General features: G+C 36.9%; 1 protein-coding gene across 9 annotated transcripts in view; it reads left to right on the forward strand.

The window, feature by feature from the left end:
• LOC136873840 (semaphorin-1A) overlaps positions 1-21,270 on the forward strand; it is a 923,904-nt gene that overhangs the window by 857,453 nt on the left and 45,181 nt on the right. For 7 of the 9 annotated variants that reach the window (XR_010860177.2, XR_010860178.2, XM_067147109.2 and 4 more), the window contains exons 11-15: positions 1,091-1,439; positions 3,766-3,848; positions 6,962-7,190; positions 7,474-7,628; positions 14,896-14,943. Coding sequence is in view for 7 of the 9 variants with exons in the window: in XM_067147109.2 (XP_067003210.2) it covers positions 1,091-1,439; positions 3,766-3,848; positions 6,962-7,190; positions 7,474-7,628; positions 14,896-14,943 (864 nt within the window). In the remaining 2 variants the exon portion in view is untranslated. The remainder of the gene's footprint in view (positions 1-1,090; positions 1,440-3,765; positions 3,849-6,961; positions 7,191-7,473; positions 7,629-14,895; positions 14,944-21,270) is intronic. The other 2 variants (XM_067147114.2, XM_067147116.2) reach the window with 1 other exon arrangement.

The following is a 21,270-nucleotide window of genomic DNA, read 5'->3' on the forward strand; positions in this document are numbered from 1 at the left end:
GTAGGATCAATATAGAGTGCGCAGGAATTCCCCCATTTTTTGTTGGTTCCTCTCATAACCACTATTTTCAATTTCTACTGCTTCAACCATGCCACTGTCAATACAGTCAGTGGTCTCAGGTGTATCTTCAAAATCCTTGCTATCATATAAGTTCAAACATGTTTTGTAGTCACTTTGCACATATTAATATTCTCCTTGTCGTATGAGATAATGCGGTATGGGAAGAAAATTAGAAATATATTAATGAGCATCTATTAAAAATTTGTTTCAGTATCATGAACAAAATCTTAGTAATAGTTTAGATTTTTATGTCTTAAACTTTATAAATTTATAATATACATATTCTCTATATAACATAGACTCGTAATATGCTGTTTTTCTCTCGACAATGAAACATTGATAGAAGACATAATGTGGAAGTTTTCAACTTCAATATTTTATTGGAAACTTAGGTAATGTGGTGTCCCTTTCAGGAACTACACACTTTCAGCAATTGTGTTACTATGCTGAAATGATTTGGATTCATTCAAGGAAATTGCATTGCTTTGATCTGAAGCATTTAGATTTCCTAGAATTTGGATGGTCTGGTTAGATTAGAATTCATGAAGTTTGTGCATTGTTTATAATGTGAAAAATATTATGAAATAAGAACCATTTGACAAATGTTTATGGTAGTGCATAAGTATATATTTTGTAGAATGAGAACATTCTAATTGTGAGAACATCCTAGTTATATTTGTGTAGTGAGGAAATCTTATGGAAATATCTTCCTCTGTTAAGGTTTACCGGTCAGTAGAATTTGCTATTTAGTCATATTGTGAAATTTATACTATTCAGTCACATTCTGAAATTTATATATGAGGTAATAAGAGATGCATATATTTTTTAGACTCTGATCTTACCATTGTAGATTTTCATAAATTTTGTTTGTCCATTTATATGTAATTTCAGTTTTACAAGTAAATTAGGTTATGAATAATTAAATATTCCACAACTAGTGGTAGATGGTCCTCACTGAGATTAAACAGCTTAAGAGTTTGTCAAAACTTTACACTTTATGACTAATTATTTTCTTTTTAAATCTCTACAGAGTCAACAAGTGAAATAATTGAAGGCACATATAACCAACGAGCGGAAAAGCTGATTTATGGAGTGTTTACAACTCCTGTCAATTCTATTGGGGGTTCAGCGGTCTGTGCGTTCAGTCTTCGGTCAATTCTGGAAACATTTGAGGGGCCATTCAAGGAACAAGAGACAATGAATGCCAACTGGCTTTCAGTGCCAATTCTGAAGGTGCCTGAACCAAGACCTGGTCAGTGTGTCAATGACAGCCGCACGCTTCCTGATGTATCGGTCAATTTTGTTAAATCTCACACTCTTATGGATGAGGCTGTTCCTGCGTTCTTCACTCGACCCATTATAATCAGGATAAGTTTACAGTAAGTGCTCCCTATGTATTTTATTTTATATTCTCTGTAAAATGAACTAAGTTAATGGTTTATTCGTTAAAAGACATTTCTATCCCGGCTGTTTTCAAAATTGGCTCATAGCAAACAAATAATCCAAATCTCTGAGGAACACCAGCTCATGTAATACTATTTGTTGTTTGAGGCCTAACAGCATGATCATTGACCCTGGTCATGTAATAAATTGTACTTGACGCTTAAAAAGCTTGTCTGAGTACTAAGATATGCTTTCACAAAATTGTTCTTGATCAGTTTTCAGTTCTATAATATTTACTGATTTTGCTCACCACACTGCAAGAAGTAAATTTTAGTGCTAATTAGAACTATAGATTCTTACAAATGTGTATAGGTATGATTAAAAAACAATGATTTTTACATTGATGAGCAATTGAATTAGAAACAGCTGTCATTTTTGCAAAATGTAACAGTATGGCATAGCGTGACTGCAATGTTGTCAGACATTTCACCACAGGATGCGCATTTGACTGTGGCCAGATTGTCGGTGCCAGGTGTATGGGTCATTCCTTATCTGAAGTTGTGCAGGTATTGTGCGTTCCAAAGGCTACAGTGTCAAGAGTGTTTCAAGAGTACATGGATTCGAGGAACACCACCACCATCTGCGTCAATTGCCACGGAGTACAGTGTGTTGATGACAAAGTTCACAGTCTGCTTGCTCGGGTGGTAAGAGGTGATAAATGGGCCTAGAGTGCAGAAGGTCAATAGCGAATTCAATGCTGGATAAAACAAATTATGAGCAGCTGTGCCATCCGGAACAATCTCCTCGCAATAGGGTACAGGAGTCACCTCTGCTCACTGCACGTCTGTGGGCAAGGGAACACTGCCTTTTCAAGCATGGAAAAAGGTTGCCTCATCAGACGAGTCAAGGTACCAGTTGGTACACAACGATGGCATGGTACGAGTGCATCACCCAGCACACAGTCCCTCACCGACTAGTGTTACTGGAACATCCTGTCTGATCATGTCCACCCATTTGTCACTTCCAGCACCTTGCAGTAATAAGACAAAGCTCCAAAGCAATGCTGCTGAATTGTGGCCAATAGTTTCAGTGAACACTCCCCAGACATGAGGATGCTTGCCTAGTCCTGAAGGTCACCTGACCTTAATTCTAGTGAGCACATTGGAGGCGTTATCGAGATGGACCTTCACGGACCCTGCTCCGACCAATCTCCATGTGTGATGGGAGGTTGTGCAGCAGTCATGGTTTAGTATGGGTCCCTAGTGCCTTCTTCATCTTGTGGAGTCCATATGATGCCACATCACTGCCATTATCAGGCAAAAGAGAGGGCTACCTGGTACTAGCTAGATATCTCTAATTCAATTACTCATCAGTGTATATTTAACATAGCTGTAATCATTCCGGAATCACTCCATTTGAACCTACTGCCAAAATGATAAAAACTGGTGTGATATATCCATGTGGTCAACGTAACACACGCACATTCAATCCTGTCAGATGAAACAAAATAGTGACATCTTGGTATGACATAGAAGATTTCAGTGTACTATTTCGTGATCAGGGAAATGTTTCAATTTCCCAAGAATATTTCAGTTATGTTAATAATGTTCACATAGAGCTGAGGAATGTAAGATGAGACTTAATATATTATACTACAGTAATAGAAGTTTTAAAGAAGTATTTGATACTGCAATACTTTTCACTTACCAGTGGTACAAAAGTCATACTTCCTACAAGTTCTTCAGAAAATTGATAAGAAAGCACATGTTATATTACTATTGTAGTAGTGTTACTCATGCTTCATGAAGGAATATTCCAGCTGCTTTTACTATTATTGGTATACAAAATTTGGCCTAGTGTATGATTGATGATCAATCCATTAAAATGACTTTGACGTCTATTTAGAAACTGGGAGGATCCAAGTCCCTAGGGCCAATTAATATCTAATATGAAAGCTTCTATGAATTAAATAAGTTGCCTTACCAACCTGTGTTCCCAGAATTCTGCGTCATGCTTCTCACATATGTAGTCATTATATAATGGATCTTATAGTCATATAAGTCCCTTCTTATTCTCTTTCTGACAGAGTTCATAAGTCTCTTTGTTAACCTACCTGCAGTCAGTTTCTTCATATGGATTCACCATCTAGACTGTGCATATAGACAACTTCATTCAAAGTTCTATTCCTTATGTGATCTTTCTCACTCTTTCTCTCTGTTCATTATTGACCTTCTGCAATTGTTTTCACCTGTACCATCAATCATTCTCCATACTAAAAGTTTTATTTTGTCCTCCTAATGGTGGTTTATGTGTATATTGTAGGTATAGATTCACGAAGGTTGCTGTGGATCAACAAGTTAAGACACCTGATGGGAAAGCATATGATGTTCTATTTATTGGAACAGGTAAGAATCATATTTCTTATGGTAAACAAGAATATAGTTTTACTACTTTTTATTGAGTAATTCTAGAAACTCCTATTGAATATCAGCAAATCATTGATTTTCACAATATATAATGGAAAATCTAAGTTTTCAATGAGGGAATTAGATTTTTCATGTGAGTAGAGCATTAAAAAAATGAGAAGTACCGGTAATGCTTTTCAGATATTTGCTCTATAAGACCATCATTTCATCTTAGGCCTGACACTGAACCAATCAGATTGGGATGTGTGAGGCCCACCTAATGATGCTGGGGTGTATGCAGGTAATTTTTTCAGAAGCCCCATTAGTAGAGGAACAATCTGATAAGTGCATCCGGGAGAGGGGGTTCATTGTATGGTAGATGATGATGCTCATACAATAACAGGTGGTGGTGATTGCTGTTTGAAGAGGTAAAACAGCAGGATTATCAGTTTGAGCACTACCAATGTAGCCTACATGTTCACTAGCCTTTGTCTTCAAATTTACTTTGTTAATTCCAGCATGAGTACTTAAGAAATTGAGCTACATTAAACCATTTTCAAAGTAAACTTTAGAAATTAAAATATTTATTGAATACTGTATAATTTTAAAATTACAATGATTATGGATTAATCTAGTATTGAGTAGATAGTAATGAGCATAGGATGAAGAGAAATGTTGTTGATGACAGACCGATGGGATGAAAAGTAACTCTCATAAAACATAATTTCGGTTGACGTGTTGCGAGCGAAGGTAAGGTCTATGAATGCCCAGTGTAGTCTGTGTCTGAGTGGAGATGAGACCTAAATTGAATTCTTTATTTATTAGACTCAACCGTTTTTGATTGTGGTGAGGATCAGTGTTGAAATGTCTCATTATAACGACAGACATTTTTGTAGAATTTACGAACTTCATCATATAGATCCATGTTGATACAGTTAAAACTAAGAAACAATGTTAGGTTTTGGTCCACCCAATCAATACACATCACTTAACAAGTGAACAATTTAATTAAAAACATATTAAAATTATTAGGGACATGTTTCGTCTCTATTTGAGACATTTTTCTTCCCGCGATCTATTTAGAATTCGGTGCTTTTTATTTATTATATGTCATATTACGATCTCCTGCTGTTTGCAGATCATGTGGCAAGCTAACCAAATCAGAAGACAGTCATTTTATATAACAGAAGCTACCATAGGATTTTAGCAGGTCAAACGACCAACACATTCTTTTACCACATTCCAAAGAGCAACTCTCAGAAGTTAAACAGTCAACACGGCCTTTTACCATAACCATAAGAGCAACAATTAAGGGAGATATTTAATACAAATTATAAACAACAAATACCTGAAGACTGATATACAATGACATAGACTTTTATTCAAGCACAAGTGTGTTTTACAAAAATAAGTGCCTCACCATAGACACTTTAGGATATTTTAAAGTATGTTTATTAGAAAACAAGGTTTTTAACATCACTGCAGACTCCAATTTTAATCAAGTGTTCTTCTCACAAATGCCTGAAGATTATTACAAATACTGGCGTTTTATTCATGCCACCTAGTGTTATTACAAAAGTATTTCACCATAGACGCTTTTAAATATGTACTTTAGTATGTAAGTTTTTAAACACAATTGTGGACGCGAATTGTAATTTAAGTATCATTCACACATACTTCCTTACCCCCAACCTCCCCTCCCCCTCCCTTTTCATTTAAAGCACCTAGAACAATAGGTTTTTTTTTTTAGGATCCCATGGGACATAGTTTCAAGATCTAATGTGCTTACTTTCCAAATGTTTTCATCTAAGATATTTATAAACAGCTGAAGATGACCACTAAGTGGTTGAAACATGTTCTGTGTGTGCTAATGCATTTTTAATTTTGCCTAAGGCGAAAGAAATAAAGTATCGATTAGGTGGCTTTTTAGATTAATTTGTTGATTTGTTGATCTATTTGAGACTTCATCAGCCATAAATCATGTGGTAGATTTCAAAACTCAAAATTCAGAAACTGAAAAGAAAAAAAATAAGGAAGAATCCAAATGCCTTTTTAAGGACTATTTGAGAGTCTTTATATCTTTTGCGTTTCTCTAACAGTCCTTGACATGTCCCTAATGTTTTAAATATGTTTTTAATTAAATAGTTCACTTGTAAATTGATGTGTATTGATTGGGTGAACCAAAACCTAACATTGTTTCTTAGATATTTTGGTGTCAAATTCTGCGTAATCTGTGGTGCTCTTGTTGCCCCTCTATGATGTTTAACCCCATTTGCCGATGCCAAACTTGCATAAACACTAGTCGAGATAACATCAGTCTCTCTGTTATTGTGTCCATTGGTAGAAGGTATTTGGACCTAGGTGAGTAGCGCAACCCATTTGATCTAGAGCGCAGAGGCACCTTCCCTTTTGCATGGTGAGCGTGGTGGTCAGTTGGTAAATCTAGTTATCGGGGTATATATTCTGTAAATTTTATTGTTAAAAGCCTCTATCTAATTATGCTACTGAATATCCTTCCTTCATATTTCAGTAATTTTAAATTTTGTATTATCAGTATTTTTTACGGAGCCTCCGTGGCTCAGACGGCAGCGCGTCGACCTCTCACCACTGGATACTGTGGTTCAAATCCCAGTCACTCCATGTGAGATTTGTGCTGGACAAAGCGGAGGCGTGACAGGTTTTTCTCCGGGTACTCCAGTTTTCCCTGTCATCTTTCATTCCAGCAACACTCTCCATTCTCATTTCATAGCATCTATCATTCATTAATAAATCACTTTGGGAGTGGCGACCCCATCGTACTAACAGCCTATATCTGCTTCGTTCATTACATCCCTGACCCGGTCAATGACTGGAAAACAGGTTGTAGGTTTTCATTTTCAGTATTTTTAAATGTAATTTTGTGGTTTCTAAAATGGTAGGATCATATTTCTTTCCCTGAATCAAGGAAAAATGATAAAGCAAGCTAAATAGGGCACTTAAAAATAGAAGGATTGTTTCTATAGTTTTCATAGTCCTAAACATGATGCTTACTGGAAGTACAGGAAATAAGTTTTGTTGAATATTTATGTTATCAAGTTCTTTATCTAATTGAAAATTTTATTTTTATTTTTAAGATGATGGTAAAGTCATCAAGGCCTTGAATGCAGCTTCGTTTGACTCGAGTGACGATGTGAATAGTGTCGTCATTGAAGAACTGCAAGTGCTGCCGCCAGGGGTTCCAATCAAGAACTTGTATGTTGTACGAATGCCTGGAGATGACAGTAAACTCGTTGTTGTGTCAGATGATGAGATCCAAGCTATTAAGCTTCATCGGTGCAGCTCTGATAAGATAACAAGCTGTCGGTACGTTTGTTTGTTTGTTTCACTTTAAATTTCTTCTGTACATAGAGGCTCAGTGTTAAAAGATTTTTCCACAAAAAATTATCTGGCGAGAAGTGGTTGTAACCCATGAATTGTCTAAGTATTAATTGGGTATTAATTAATATTACCCATTAGCAGAGTGTTCAGTAGGTTAACTTGTGATGATGACCTTCCATTAAATGAAACATATAATAGTAAAAAGTGTATAATTAATTCTTGTGAAATAACTGTTCTGTGTCACTATGCCTTTCTTATTGTGTTTCAGTGAATGTGTAGCATTACAAGATCCATATTGTGCTTGGGATAACACTGAGCAGATCTGCACTGCTGTAGGATCACCTGATTGGAGTGCAGGCAAGAAGAGATTCATCCAGAACATTGCTCGTGGTGAACACAAGGCCTGTGGACATGTGCAGACAGGTAAGTAATCTCCTAAAGTGTTCTCTGAATGTTATATTTTAAACTCTTTTGCTGCAGCATAGTTGATATATTTTATGAGCTGCTTATTACTACAAATGCTTTCTACCACTCTGGGGCACTCTTCGTTTAGCACAGAGTGTCGTCATAGGCTTCTCATGTCAGTTAGTTGTTTATTTCATTATTTTTATTATTTAAGGTATTACTTTCATTTATTGTGAAGGACTCATTTAAGATATAGGTGAGAAATTTATATTTCCAGATACAATGCAGCAAAAGAGTTTAGACTTCATAAATCAAGCTGGATAAGAAACAGTATAGAAAGGAAGAGTGATTTGAGGTGAAGTAAGGAATAATGCAAGAGACTTTCTTGGTAGTAAATTAGAACAATAAAAAAAAAGTGGTATCTACATTTTTTCTCCTTTCTAAATTGCATATGGTACTTGAATTTACTTTCTCATACGTTGCTTGGTCACTTCTCAGTGAGTTCTACAGTGATTTCCTTGTCAGAATAAGATGAGTCTATCTATAATTTTATATTCTAGTGTTTCATTATAGAAAATTTGCCATAAAACATATATTTCATAGGCAATATGGGCTGGGTTTTTAGTTGTTGGAGTAAACAGTGCTTTTACATTGTGTAGGTTGTGACGTTCTGTGCAACATAGTTAAGATATCTTGAGAGCTTTCTCCAAAACTAATATTTTCATCCCGGTTGAAAGAAAAAACTACCAAACGATGTCTGTGCATAGGCAACACTGCACCGAGGAGTCGATCACATCAAACAAGAAAGGAGCAGAGTGAGCGGAAGCAGTACTGGGGGGGGGATAGTAGGAGAGGTTTACCGTGGTAGGTACCAAACATCAAAAAAGAACACCACGTTACAAAAAAATTTTAGATGACCAAGTGTATTGGAAACAGCAGCTTTAACGAGAATACAGTACACACCAACATTTTTGGAGAAAATAGATCCTCAAATATATCCTCGACATTTTAGGAAAGTATCAAAGGGATAATTATGCTAAACCTACAGAATTAAATTGACCAATATATATACAAGAGATTAAAAAGGAACTGCCATGCAAGGTCCGTGCTTTAACAGTTTTTCCAAAGTTATACAGATAATCATCTCAGATGATATATTTGTTATGTAGAGTTTTAAAACCTTTGAAAGAATAACTCTTTTTTTTTTTTTCAATAAAATTGGTGAAAAAGTTTATCACAATATACACCTTGTTAACCAAGAAGATATAGTCCGAGCAAAAATCCCAGGCATTGATTACAAAGACAAAATAGCTCGGGTCCCCGTTTAGAGGAAACGTTTTCGAAAGGGGACTAACCCACAGATAAGTTTGGACAAAATTACAAAAATCGGTACATAGAACACTGTGTCAGCGTGAATCTCGACCATATAATGGAACTAGATCACAAAACCAGTTTTCTCAATTATTATTATTATTATTATTATTATTATTATTATTATTATTATTATTATTATTATTATTATTATTTTGAAAGAGAGGTGTCACACACACAATCACCTCAAGTGATAATTATTAATATTATTATCTGATCAAATTTGGAGGGAACAAGTACACTTTTACCATGAAGATCAAGAAATATTTGGCCACACACACAAAAAACAAAAACAAAAAAAAAACAAAAAAAAAAAAAACGAATACGCCTCCAGGGCGCCCTAATATTAAAAGCATATACACCTAATAAAAGAGAAAAGGGTAGGGTAAAAAGGAGGATCAATACAATAAGGATAAGTGAGGATGAAAAGAAAGGAAACTCCGACTGCGTAATGCTGGAGAATGTTTGATCTGCGAATAGATTTTTTTCAGAATCGTCTAAGGTTGTGAAAGTTCCGTTTGACGATGTTTAGGCTCAGTCCACATCACTAAGTGTTCAGCACTAAAAATCAATTAATCTTAATCAGTTTGAAGGTGGCAAGGAGTTAGACTCGAAACCAAAGCCTTGAAAGTTTTCATAGCATGCCATCACTCAAAATGCCGAAACAGGCCGAGTTTTAAGTTTCCAAAACAAGTTTAGTAAATGATATGTTTAGCTCACCAAAGTCCTTTCAGAATAACTCCATCAGCTGGTAGGGGAGAAAATGGCGCAGCACACGGGAAGCCGTGCGAGGTCCGTAGTCCCTCCACACACACACTCACACACACTATTTACAGAAGATGATGCCAGTCTGCCCAAGACGGGCCAAGCAGTCCAATATATACACGCCCGGAAGCGAAGACCAGTTCATTCGAGAAAGATCATGTGACGTGGCAGATGACGTAGTAGGTGCGAGGCAGACAGAAAGACAGCAGTCAGTGTGTCGAGAAATGTCGGAGGGTAACGACAGGTGAGCAAGGTAAGGTAATTCCGATGATAGGAAGAAGTATTGATAACCAGAGCAGATAATAATAATAGCATTATAGTCTTGTAGAAACATAAAATTGTAGAGTATGTGGAGATATATATGCGACGAAGTTTGCAGAAATTCGTAGAACATCGATGGAGAGGTTATGGCAGTAGCACGTTACAAGGTCCTGGTTGGTACAGTTTCTAATTTTAAATAGATACAGTGCATTTAACCCTTTGAATACAGCTTCCTTAATGAGGGAATTATTTTCTTCTCATGATGCTCTTGATTAGTTAATGCTACCATTACACAGTTCTTTCACATTTAAAAGAAGTTACCATAAATGGTAATAAAATCAAAATAGTAACTCATTTTAAATATCTTGGAGAAGTAATAACACATAACCTAAATGAAAAAGTTTCAGTCTAAACAAGAACAAATAGATTAGCTAAAGCACAAAAATTAACATGGGATATTTACAAAAAGAAATGTTTATCAATAAATGCAAAAATAAAACACTACAACACAGTTATAAAACCAGAATCTACATATACAGCAGAAACACTTTTTCACCTGAATGAACAATCAAAGACTGACAGACTTCAGAAAATTGGAAGGAGGATTGGAAGAAACAGCATCAACAAAAAATATCAGAAAGATGGACAGTGGCAGACAATACCTAACAAAGTCATTTACAAAGAGCTAGAACCCATTACAGATATTATGCATAAGAGGAGACTGGGATTCTTTGGACATATCATGAGGATGCAGGATTCCAGACTTCTGAAAAAACTAGTACAACACAATTTCGTCTCAAAAAATACCACAACTGGATGTTGGATCAGAGAAGTAAGGGACGATCTGAAGGAAATAAGCCTTACAACAGAAGACACCACAAATAAGATAAAATTGAATACAAATCTCAAGAATACAAACCTCCACTTTACTCTTACATGAAACGAACCAACAACACGCATATTTTCAATCGAGGAAAGGGCACAAAGATCAGAGCATCTGAAGAAGTACTGGGAGGACTGCAAAGCCTGAACAATCCCTTCAAAGAAACCTGAACGATGGACTGACTGCGGTCATAAAAGAAGAAGAAGGAGAGGGTTTGAAATTTAATGTTCTCAGTTCTGTACCTATTTTTCCACATTGTATCCAGCTTGGTGTTGGGTCTGATGCCAGGTATATTCTGAGAAGAACCACTCTAAATCTGCAGGGAGTCTTTAACAACGTTCCAGGACATCAAAATACTGCGGCAAGGAAATCGGGAAAGGATAAGGATGAGATAAAGGGAGTGCTTCTTTAAGATATGAGATAGTGGTTGCCTGCACTGATGGGGAACAGATGTGACATTTGTTACCATCAAGTGGACTGATCAAGTAATTGTGGAGCAGTCCTGGAATGAAACTGAGAAAGAAGCCAAAAATCATCCAAAAAACTCTGCCTATCAGAAGAAAAAGACATCTGATATGCTGAACTCCCAATATTCAACTTCTGAAAGCTTCATTATACATAAGTTTTAGAATCTGGTTTGGTCATTAACAAAACTGCAGAGTTGTTTCTTCTCATCACTTCTGTGCTGGATACATTTTGTTTGGTCTTCTTCTCTTAACCCTTTGAAGTCCCATTTATATTTTCACTTGCATCCCTTGCAGGTCCAATTTAAGATCAGGTAAATATGGAAAATAGATTAAAAAGAAGTAGAGTTAGGAATGGTGGCAAGAGTATGGAGAGATTGAAGGAGCTTACTGGGAAATTTAATTCACTAAAAAATTCAGCTAAGGGTAACATGATGGCAAACCTAATTGGCAGGTATACAAATTTTAGGGAGTAATGGAAGGATATGTACAGATACTTTAAGGCAGAAACAAGTTCCAGGAAGGAAATTCCAGAGATCATTATTGGACAAGAGGAGTATGTATGCAAGGACTTAAAGAAAGCAGAAGTATTCAGTCACCCCTATGTACTGTATAGGTACCGTAGTAGTACATAGCAGAGGTGACTAATACCGGCGAAATACTGAAATTTACCTATCATAATAAAGACTTTTATAAAAAGAAACAAACGTTGAATAGCTAGAAAGGCAGCTGGGATTGGTAAGATTGCTGGGGATGTATTAAATACTACAGTTTGGGATATAGTGCCATGTCTAAAATACTTACTTGATTTTCAACGTATTAGGTCGTGTTATGTACATGTAGTACGTGTTGATTACTGTTTGCATGAAAGAGCAGTACTAAATGAATGGAGAGTTGCAATACTATCCTCATTGTACAAGGGAAAGGGTGACAAACATAAAGTGGATAATTACTGACCAATCAGCTTGACATGTGTTGTCTGTAAGACCTGGGAAAGCATTCTTTCTGATTATATTAAACATGTTTGTAAAATTACTAACTGGTTTGATAGAAGACATTTTTGATTTAAGGAAAGGTTGTTCCAGTGAAGCTCAACTTGTAGGATTCCAGCAAGAAATAGCAGATATTTTAGATTCAGAGGTCAAGTGTACTGTATCGCTATTGAACTATCCAAGGCTTTTGATAGGGCAGAACATGAGAGATTACTGATGAAAATGAGGGCTATTGGACTAGACAAAACAGTGGCTAAATGGGTGGCTACATTTCTAGAAAATGGAAAGAGAATTAGAGTAGTTAAAGCGTTATCTGATCCTGATATAGTTAAGGGGTGGTCCGCAGGGCATTATTATTGGACCTATGAGAGTAAAGAACTAGAACCTCGGACAAGATGATGATATATTGTAAAGAGTAGTAAATGAGTTGCAGCATTGTGAGTGACTGCAGTGGGACTTTTTCTTGAGAATTTCAGCCAATGTACAAGGTATTAAGGTAGTAAGTAATTCATTGTTCCTTTTTGAGGTATTTTTAACTTGTCATTTTAACTTGGATTTTAAGAACCAGAATATTCAGTGAAGGGTAGTTAAGTCACTCTTCTGAAAATGCTTGATTTATGTTGTTAATAGTTTATATGTGTACCATTTTAACTGTCAACAGTTAACCAATTTAATTCCTTTATGTTCTGTATGTTCAGAAAGGGGAAAAAGTAATTGATGTGAAAAATATTTTTTTGTACACTGGTGTAAGATGTTGCAATTTATATTCCATTATACATTTCTGGTGATTTGTTTTTTCTTTTTAAAAACAATTTATGAGGACCTGCTTATTTCAAGATGGTAGTTATTTACAGTAAGGATGTTTTGGAAGAAAACCATGTTCAAGTTTTTATAATAGATATTCAGAAACTTGAATCTACAGCTTGAGTTCTATATGAATGCTACTACAAGTTATAAACTTCATATTGGGGTCCGATTGAACTACGTATAAGTTCATGAAAGAATTGTCTCGTAGAAGTCCACCTTTATAATATATAAGTTTCATCTCCGTATTGATTTTATTCACAATATAAAGTCTGAAAGTCTCCACCTTATCAATACATTTATTACACACTATCACTCACAGTACCGGTTTCGCCCCTCTGAGGGTCATCCTCAGCTGACGATCACAACATGCAGTTTAAAAACATCACATAGGAATGTTACATAGTCATTACATTGTTTTGGTTTTGACAAACCGTCTATAGTGATTGATATAGTTTAAAAAACTTAACATATGTTAAAAGTACATTTTTGGATTATAGATATGTCATATAATATGGGAAGACATTATCATTTTACAAATGTTTCCAATCAGTATAAAATTTAAAACTTAGTAGTATTATTGGATGTACAATATGTTTGAAGTATCTATTTTTCTACATTAAAACTTTTAACTAAATAGATAAAACATTTTGGTGCAAGTTGGTTCTTGTGGCGTATTGTATATACACTACTGTATGTTGTGTGATCACCGTGTTCATTTATTGGTGGTGTAATGGTCTGAAGTGACATGAATATTATATAAAATAGTTTTCGATGTGAGACTTCGTGATGTATATGCATAAAACTTCTAATTTATGCTAAGATTGAGTTGATGGTGAGATGCGGGTTGTGAAAGTGGAAGTTGTTTACAGTGACGTGCTTCCTTTAATTGTTTTAGTTGTTAGTTGTTAGTAGTTTTAGTTGTTTACAGTGACGTGCTTCCTTTAATCAGTTAAGACAGAGTAGAAGAGGGGACTTCGAGAGAAAGTTCTTCCTGTGGCTCGATATTATGTTCAGTGCAAAAGAAATTCCGGTTGTGGTGGGAGAATAGTCCACTTGTCGTCCACACTTTGCTGCTGACAGCCTAGGTGCTGCCTTGGCCACAGCCAGATCAACACACTGCAGCACCTACCGCTTTAAAAGGTGGATTTCTACGAGACAATTCTTTCATGAGCTTATATGAATGCTATTCAAGAATTTAAATTTTTAATTGCGGGTTATTAAATTTCATCATTGTTATGGTAAGTGTTGGTTAATGCTGCATATCCAAATTTCAGTGAATAAAAAAGGAAAGAAAACTGCCCCCACAGTATGCATCTGTCTTGTTAGAAAATAGATTGACTGGCTTTGTAATGGCTTCCAGTGACAGGATAAAATACAATTACTGATTAAGTTATTGATTGCTTGACATATCTTCTGAATAGGTAGGCCTATATAGTGTTTGTTTAGTGTTGAATAAGACTGTAGCACAGCCTAGAAAATCCTCGGTAGAGTGCGTTAGAATAAAATGAGTGATAAAGAGGAACAGATTGCGCATGTAGCGTACATATTGCTATTGTTTGCAGTTAAGAAATTAGTGAATGAATACAAAATTATTGAATAAAACACTTCATCAGAATGAAAGGTTGCCTTTGCTGGTATCTGATTAGATTTATCTTGCATGAATAATGTAAATAAATTGTCGAGTAGTGCATTGCTTTCTGTGCGCTGACTTTTGAAGCTTGCATACCCACTCTTCCTTACAGAGGAGGTAGTTCCAGCAGTTCCCAGTCAGCAGGCTACAAAAGAAAACGGTGAGTTGAGTCACGCTTTAACTTATCCTCTCCTAGTTGTATTGTGCAATTAAGTTAGATCACATAGGACATCAAAGCATGGCAGATTGCATGTTCCTAAGACTGAGTATTTATTGAGAAGCAGTTTAGAGGGTATTTATTTGTAAGTATGCATATTTTAGGGTATAGAGAAGTGGTCAGAGTGAGAAATCTTGAAGTAAATGATTGTATAGTACTGTATCAACTTCTTGATCTCATTTAATGTTAGAAGCTTAGTTGTACATATTTTAAACTATGTATTGAAAATTTTCTCGTAGGCTTATTAATTTTACCGGCATAGGGATATTGGGTATTTGTTCATTTGAGAAAACAATTCTACTTCTAGGCCTCTTTTAGTTTTTGGAAAAAGAATTCTCATGCAGTTTGTACGGTGTAATTATTAGGTATTGTTAATGAATAATGCCATAGTGTTTGGAAGGCCAGTAACTATTCTAGTTTAAGGAGATGTAGGTTATGTGGTATATTCTATCTTCATAATTTGGTTATTTTTATTTAACTTCATCTAGTCTAGCATCCTTAATTTAAAAGAAAAAAACTTAAATCACAGTGACCTGAAACTTTTCATTCTGCTGCTCTTTTGAGGAACAACACAAGGTAAGGGCTGCTTGCAATGACACAGTGGTCTTACTCTTATGTTTTGAACAAAATAGGCTGACAGTGCACAGAATTACCTAACAGTGGACCTAAATTGAAATGATACCTAAGTTATTTAATAGAAAGAGTTGCAGTCTACTATTGTGACAGCAAGTTGGTGGACAGAACAAATTCATTGTTTATGTAAGTGGGATATCTCACCAAAAATACAAATGACCAAAAGGAGACCGATTTCAAGAAAGTAAACATTTGTAATGGAGACAATTGTGGAAAATGGAGATGATGCTGATTATTATGACATAGGACAGAAATTACAAATATGAGGCATGTATTTTTTAAGTAAGGGCCGTTTGAAAATAACTGCAAAATGAAAGACGATTTTCAAACACCACATTTATTTGCAGATTCTACATACTTTACTCCATTTTTCAACATAGCCGCCAAGTTAGTTTAAACCTTATCATAGCTTACAACTAAGTTTTGAATACCCTCTTCAAAGAAACTTGCTGCCTGCTCTGATAAGAGCAAGAGTTCTTGATCTCGATCTTGTGCTGGGACAGAGTCTGTTTGGCCTTCACCTTTACAGGCGAATGTGTGTGTCTCCATTCCATGCATGCTCTGTTGCTTTGATTTGAGCGTGATATGCAAAACCTATGTTTCATCTCCCGTAATGATCTGACTCAACATGCCATCACCTTCTTTGGCATAACGATTCAAAAACATCATCCAACACTCAAATCTTTTGTTTCTGTGGTTCTCCGTTAGAGTTTAGGAGCCCAACAGGAGCACAGTTTCCTAAAGTTTAGGTTTTCAGAAACAGTTTTGTAAAGCACTGACCTAGACACGTCAGGAAAGGTGTTTGAGAGAGCTGTTATTGTGAAGCATCTGTCCTCGCGAATCTTCGTTTCAAGTGAAGCCACTAAATCGACTATGATCAGAGATGGGCGACTGGAGCGGGCCTCATCACAGACATTGTCACAGCCATCTTTGAAGTCTCGTATCCACTTACGCACTTTGCCTTCACTCATACACCGTACACTTTGAAAATCTGTCGGTGAATGTCCGTAGCAGACAGGTTCCTTGCCGACAGAAACAATATCACTGACTGAACCTCACACGGGGCAGGCGAGTCGTTAATCTTGAACATTTGAGCAAGCACAGAACAGAACCGTACAGGTTAGCAACAGAGCTGCAACCGAACACAGTTGTTCCTGACACATGCCGGCACATGACGCACACGCTCTTTGCAACGCACTGGAACTACTAGTGTCTACAACTAAATGACCCTTACTTAAAAAGCTCGCCTCGTAATAACCTTAGCATCACTGAATAGAAAATTGAGAGAAGGAAATTTAACACATGCGTCTTTTATAAAATGTGTGGTGTTTCTGCAGGAAGGGATAACCAGGTAGCACAGGCACTGGATCTCAGCCAAAAAATATGGAATTTTTTAGATGAAAGTCACATCCTTGTGATATGTATTCATTATAAAACTGGAGGTCCGATAGTTATAATCACAACATTTACAAGCAGCCCTCGAAAATTGTTTGTATTTCTCACTCACCAGAACATGCATGGTGGGGGGAGTCAAAAAAATATTTTGTTGTAGATTGAATAATGTTGACTTAAAAAATGAAAGGGGGAAGTAAGTCCCTGCTTCCTTTTTATCCTGTTAACGAAGCTGAATCCTCATTCACAAAATAATGTTTTTACTGCAATGCACATGACTCCATAAAAAAATGTATTTGGCTCACCAATCTCACCAAGTCCCTTTGACGATATTTTCCCTTATTTAGTTGACGCCATTCTAATAAAAATTTTTAAAAAAAGAGAAAAATCCATATTTTTATCACCATCAATAAAGTATGACCTAACTGGAGAGTTTCATCATTACCTTAAAATGCTTTTAAGGGTGTTACCTTGAGTCAGGCACAAAAAATCCAGAACATGGCTCTTGGTGTGCATACTTCACTCTCGACTGTATCAAAGCACTTCAAGGAGGGAACCTGTTACAAATTGATTGGTGAATCTTTAACTTTTTTTTTGTTGTTGTTGGTAAAAACTGACTTGCCACTCATATAAATATTGATTCTCATAAGGAACCTGAAATATTTGTCCTGAATAGATAAATTCATAATTCCAATATACATGGTCCGTTATTGGACGTTATAAATTTGCTAACTCTTTCTTGGCTGCCACCATTTCACCCCTGTTGGCTGATATTGCACTAGCCATACGTCTTGGTACTTGTAGGTGTGCTAGTTACCAACTTATGGGCCCAAATCGGCACACTGGGCTGGAAGGTTTGTACTGTATACTAGTACTGTACATGGCTTATTAAGATTGATATTACCGGGCGAGTTGGCCGTGCGCGTAGAGGCGCGCGGCTGTGAGCTTGCATCCGGGAGATAGTAGGTTCGAATCCCACTATCGGCAGCCCTGAAAATGGTTTTCCGTGGTTTCCCATTTTCACACCAGGCAAATGCTGGGGCTGTACCTTAATTAAGGCCACGGCCGCTTCCTTCCAACTCCTAGGCCTTTCCTATCCCATCGTCGCCATAAGACCTATCTGTGTCGGTGCGACGTAAAGCCCATAGCAAAAAAAAAAAAAAAAAAAAAAAAAAAAAAAAAAAAAAAAAAAAAAAAAAAAAGATTGATATTGCATACAAAGGGCACTAGGAAAGTTTTGCAATACGCAAAAACGGTTGGCTGGACACCGCTGTTATGGTGAGGGATGAAAAGAGGGGTGAAAACCGGTCTAGGAGACAGCAGGGCGCGACCTTCACACCAGTTGTTACCAAGCAGTGGGATTGAAAGCAAGTTAAGATGTCAGTGTGGTCTAAAGGTGAATATCGCGCAATTATCCGCTACAATTTTGCTTGTGGATTAACTGTTGACCAGTGCCTGGAGGAAATGACTCCTGTGCTGGGGAAAGACTGTCCACATCGGACAGCAATTTTTCGCTGGTACAAAGAGTTTCAGAGGGGAAATTTTGGGGTTGAGGACGATCCTTGTTCTGGGCGACCGTCTGAATCAGTGACTAAGGAAAACATTGAAGCAGTGAGGAAAATGTTGCAGCAAGAGAGGCAGTTGACATATCGGAAGGTAGAAGAGACCCTCCACATCCCTGCACCAGCTATTCATTCAATTCTACACGACCATCTCCATGTTAGAAAGGTTTGTTCCCTTTGGGTGCCCCATTCAGAGGAACAAAGGGCACATCGAGTGAAATGGTACCGAAAAATGCTAGAACAGTTTGAAAATGGGATTTCACGTAATGTCAATAGCATCGTTACAGGTGACGAAACTTGGCTTTATTATTACGATGTCCCAACAAAATCCCAGAACAAGGTGTGGCTGTTTGAAGATGAGAGTACTCCTGTGACAGGTCAGTGAAGAAAAGGATGATTGCAGTATTCTTAAGTAAACGGGGCATCCTGACTCGGGTTATGCTAGAAACACAAAGGACAGTTACTGCGAAGAGGTACAGTGGAACTTGTCTGCCTCAGGTCATCCAGGCTCTCAAGGAGCTCCGTCCAAGGTCACAGCTCAACACTTGGCTTTTGTGTCACGACAATGCTCCAGCACATCGTGCTAATGTAACAATGGATTTTCTTGCCAGATCAGGGTTGACTGTGCTTGATCACCCTCCATACAGTCCTGATCTTGCCCCGTGTGACTTCGCACTCTTCCCACAAGTGAAGATGAAGCTGAAAGGGCGATGTTTTTCATCTGACGAGGAGCTTCTGGCAGCATGGGATCAAGAGTGTGAAAATGTAACCAAATAAAAGTGGCAGAGTTGGTTCAGTGACTGGTTTCGATATATGGAGAAGTGTATTGAGTGTAGTGGAAATTATTTTGAAAAAGTCTATAGCGTTCACTCACATTACAAAACTTTCCTAGTGCCCTTTGTATACCTCAACACAGGCAAACAAACGAATGCATTTGAAATAAGGCGGCATATAGGTTATTTTTTAACTTTTCTAATAGACCATTTTTTTAGTTGGCTTTACGTTGCACTGACATAGCTAGGTCTTATGACAATGATGGGATAAGAAAGGCCTAGGAGTAGGAAGGAAGTGGCCTTGGCCTTAATTAAGGTACAGCCCCTGCATTTGCCTGGTGTGAAAACTGGAAACCATGGAAATCCATCTTCAGGGCTGCTGACAGTGGGGTTTGAACCCACTATCTCCCGGATGCATCTGCATGCCCATAACCGCACGGCCAACTCGCCCGGTAAATAGACCATTTGACATCTGCAGGGGGGTAAGAGGCCATTCCAGAGTTGAAGTAGAATGGATGTAAAACTCTGATAGGCATTTAGTGGAGCAGGTGGAAGCATAAGCAGGCAGAATTGAAGCTGATGAAGTGTCCGCTTGAAACATCAATGTCTCACTGATGGCTACTGCTGTAAGCTCATGTGCGCATGCGGTTGAACGCAGGACTCATTCGCTGCGCCATCTGTACAGACTTAATGATCCATCTGTGCGAGCGCACTAGGGCGACTAATGTTTTGTCTGGTAAGCTTACAAGAACTAGAAAAGATTCAATAAAAAGCAGCACAATTTGTCCTGGGTGATTTGCACAAAAAGAATAGTGTTACAAAAATTTTGCAAACTTTGGGCTGAGAAGACTTGACTTAGCAGGATGTTCTGAGCTGTTAGTGGAAAAATGATGTGGAATGACATTAGTAGGCAAAGTAGTGGAGCTTTTAAAGGTAGGAATAATAATATGAAGATAACATTGGAATTAAAGAGGGGAAATTGGGCAAATACTCTTTTATAGAATAATTTATCAAGAGAAATGTTCAATAAATTTCCATATTCTTTGAAAACCTTTAAGAAAAGACTAGGTAAACAATTGCTAGGGAATCTGACACCTGGGTGACTGTCCTATATGCAAATGATTTATTTATTTATTTATTTATTTATTTATTTATTTATTTATTTATTTATTTATTTATTTATTTATTTATTTACATAGTGATAGTGGTGATTATTGTTTTATGAGGAAGTAGAACTGGGCAACCATCCTCTACTGAGATTAATCAATGGGAAAATATGGAAGGGGAAATGAAGGTAGCGGCCAAAGGCAGACTAGGGGACGAAGGGCAGGAAAATGAAAAGACTCCCTACCTAATATCGCCAGGGTCAGAAGTGAATAAGAGTTGACCAAGGGAAGTCAGATAGGATAGATGAAAGTGAGGAGTCTGATTGATGTTGTTTGGTTTAGTTTTAGAAGTGGATTCTTAAATGTAGACAGATATGTTGCTTCTTTTTCTGCCTTATTGAATAGTTCATAATTTTCTTTTAATTGAAATTATTTAATCATTTCTCTCTTAATTAGGTTATCCTTTTTAATGTGTTAAACATGTAGAATAGTAGGGTTAATAACATTATGCAACTTAGCCACAAAATATCTTGCGGTAATGTTGTTGTACATGCACAGATGGTTTGCAAAATAAACCTTCTAGTCTTCTCATTTAAAGTACGAGGGGTGTTCAAAGAAGACCGAACTGTGGCTAGAAAAACTTTATTATGTAGTTTACATCATTTCACAGACTGTCCCCTTCAAAATAGTCCCCTGCACTATCAACAGTGTGTTGCCAATGTTTCTTCCACTTTTGGAATGCTTCCTGGAATGCTTCCTGGAATGCACTTTCTTTGATGGCGCGAAGTTGCCTCGTCGCATTCT

This window comes from Anabrus simplex, chromosome 5, assembly GCF_040414725.1.
Source record: "Anabrus simplex isolate iqAnaSimp1 chromosome 5, ASM4041472v1, whole genome shotgun sequence".
Classification (NCBI taxonomy): domain Eukaryota; kingdom Metazoa; phylum Arthropoda; class Insecta; order Orthoptera; family Tettigoniidae; genus Anabrus; species Anabrus simplex.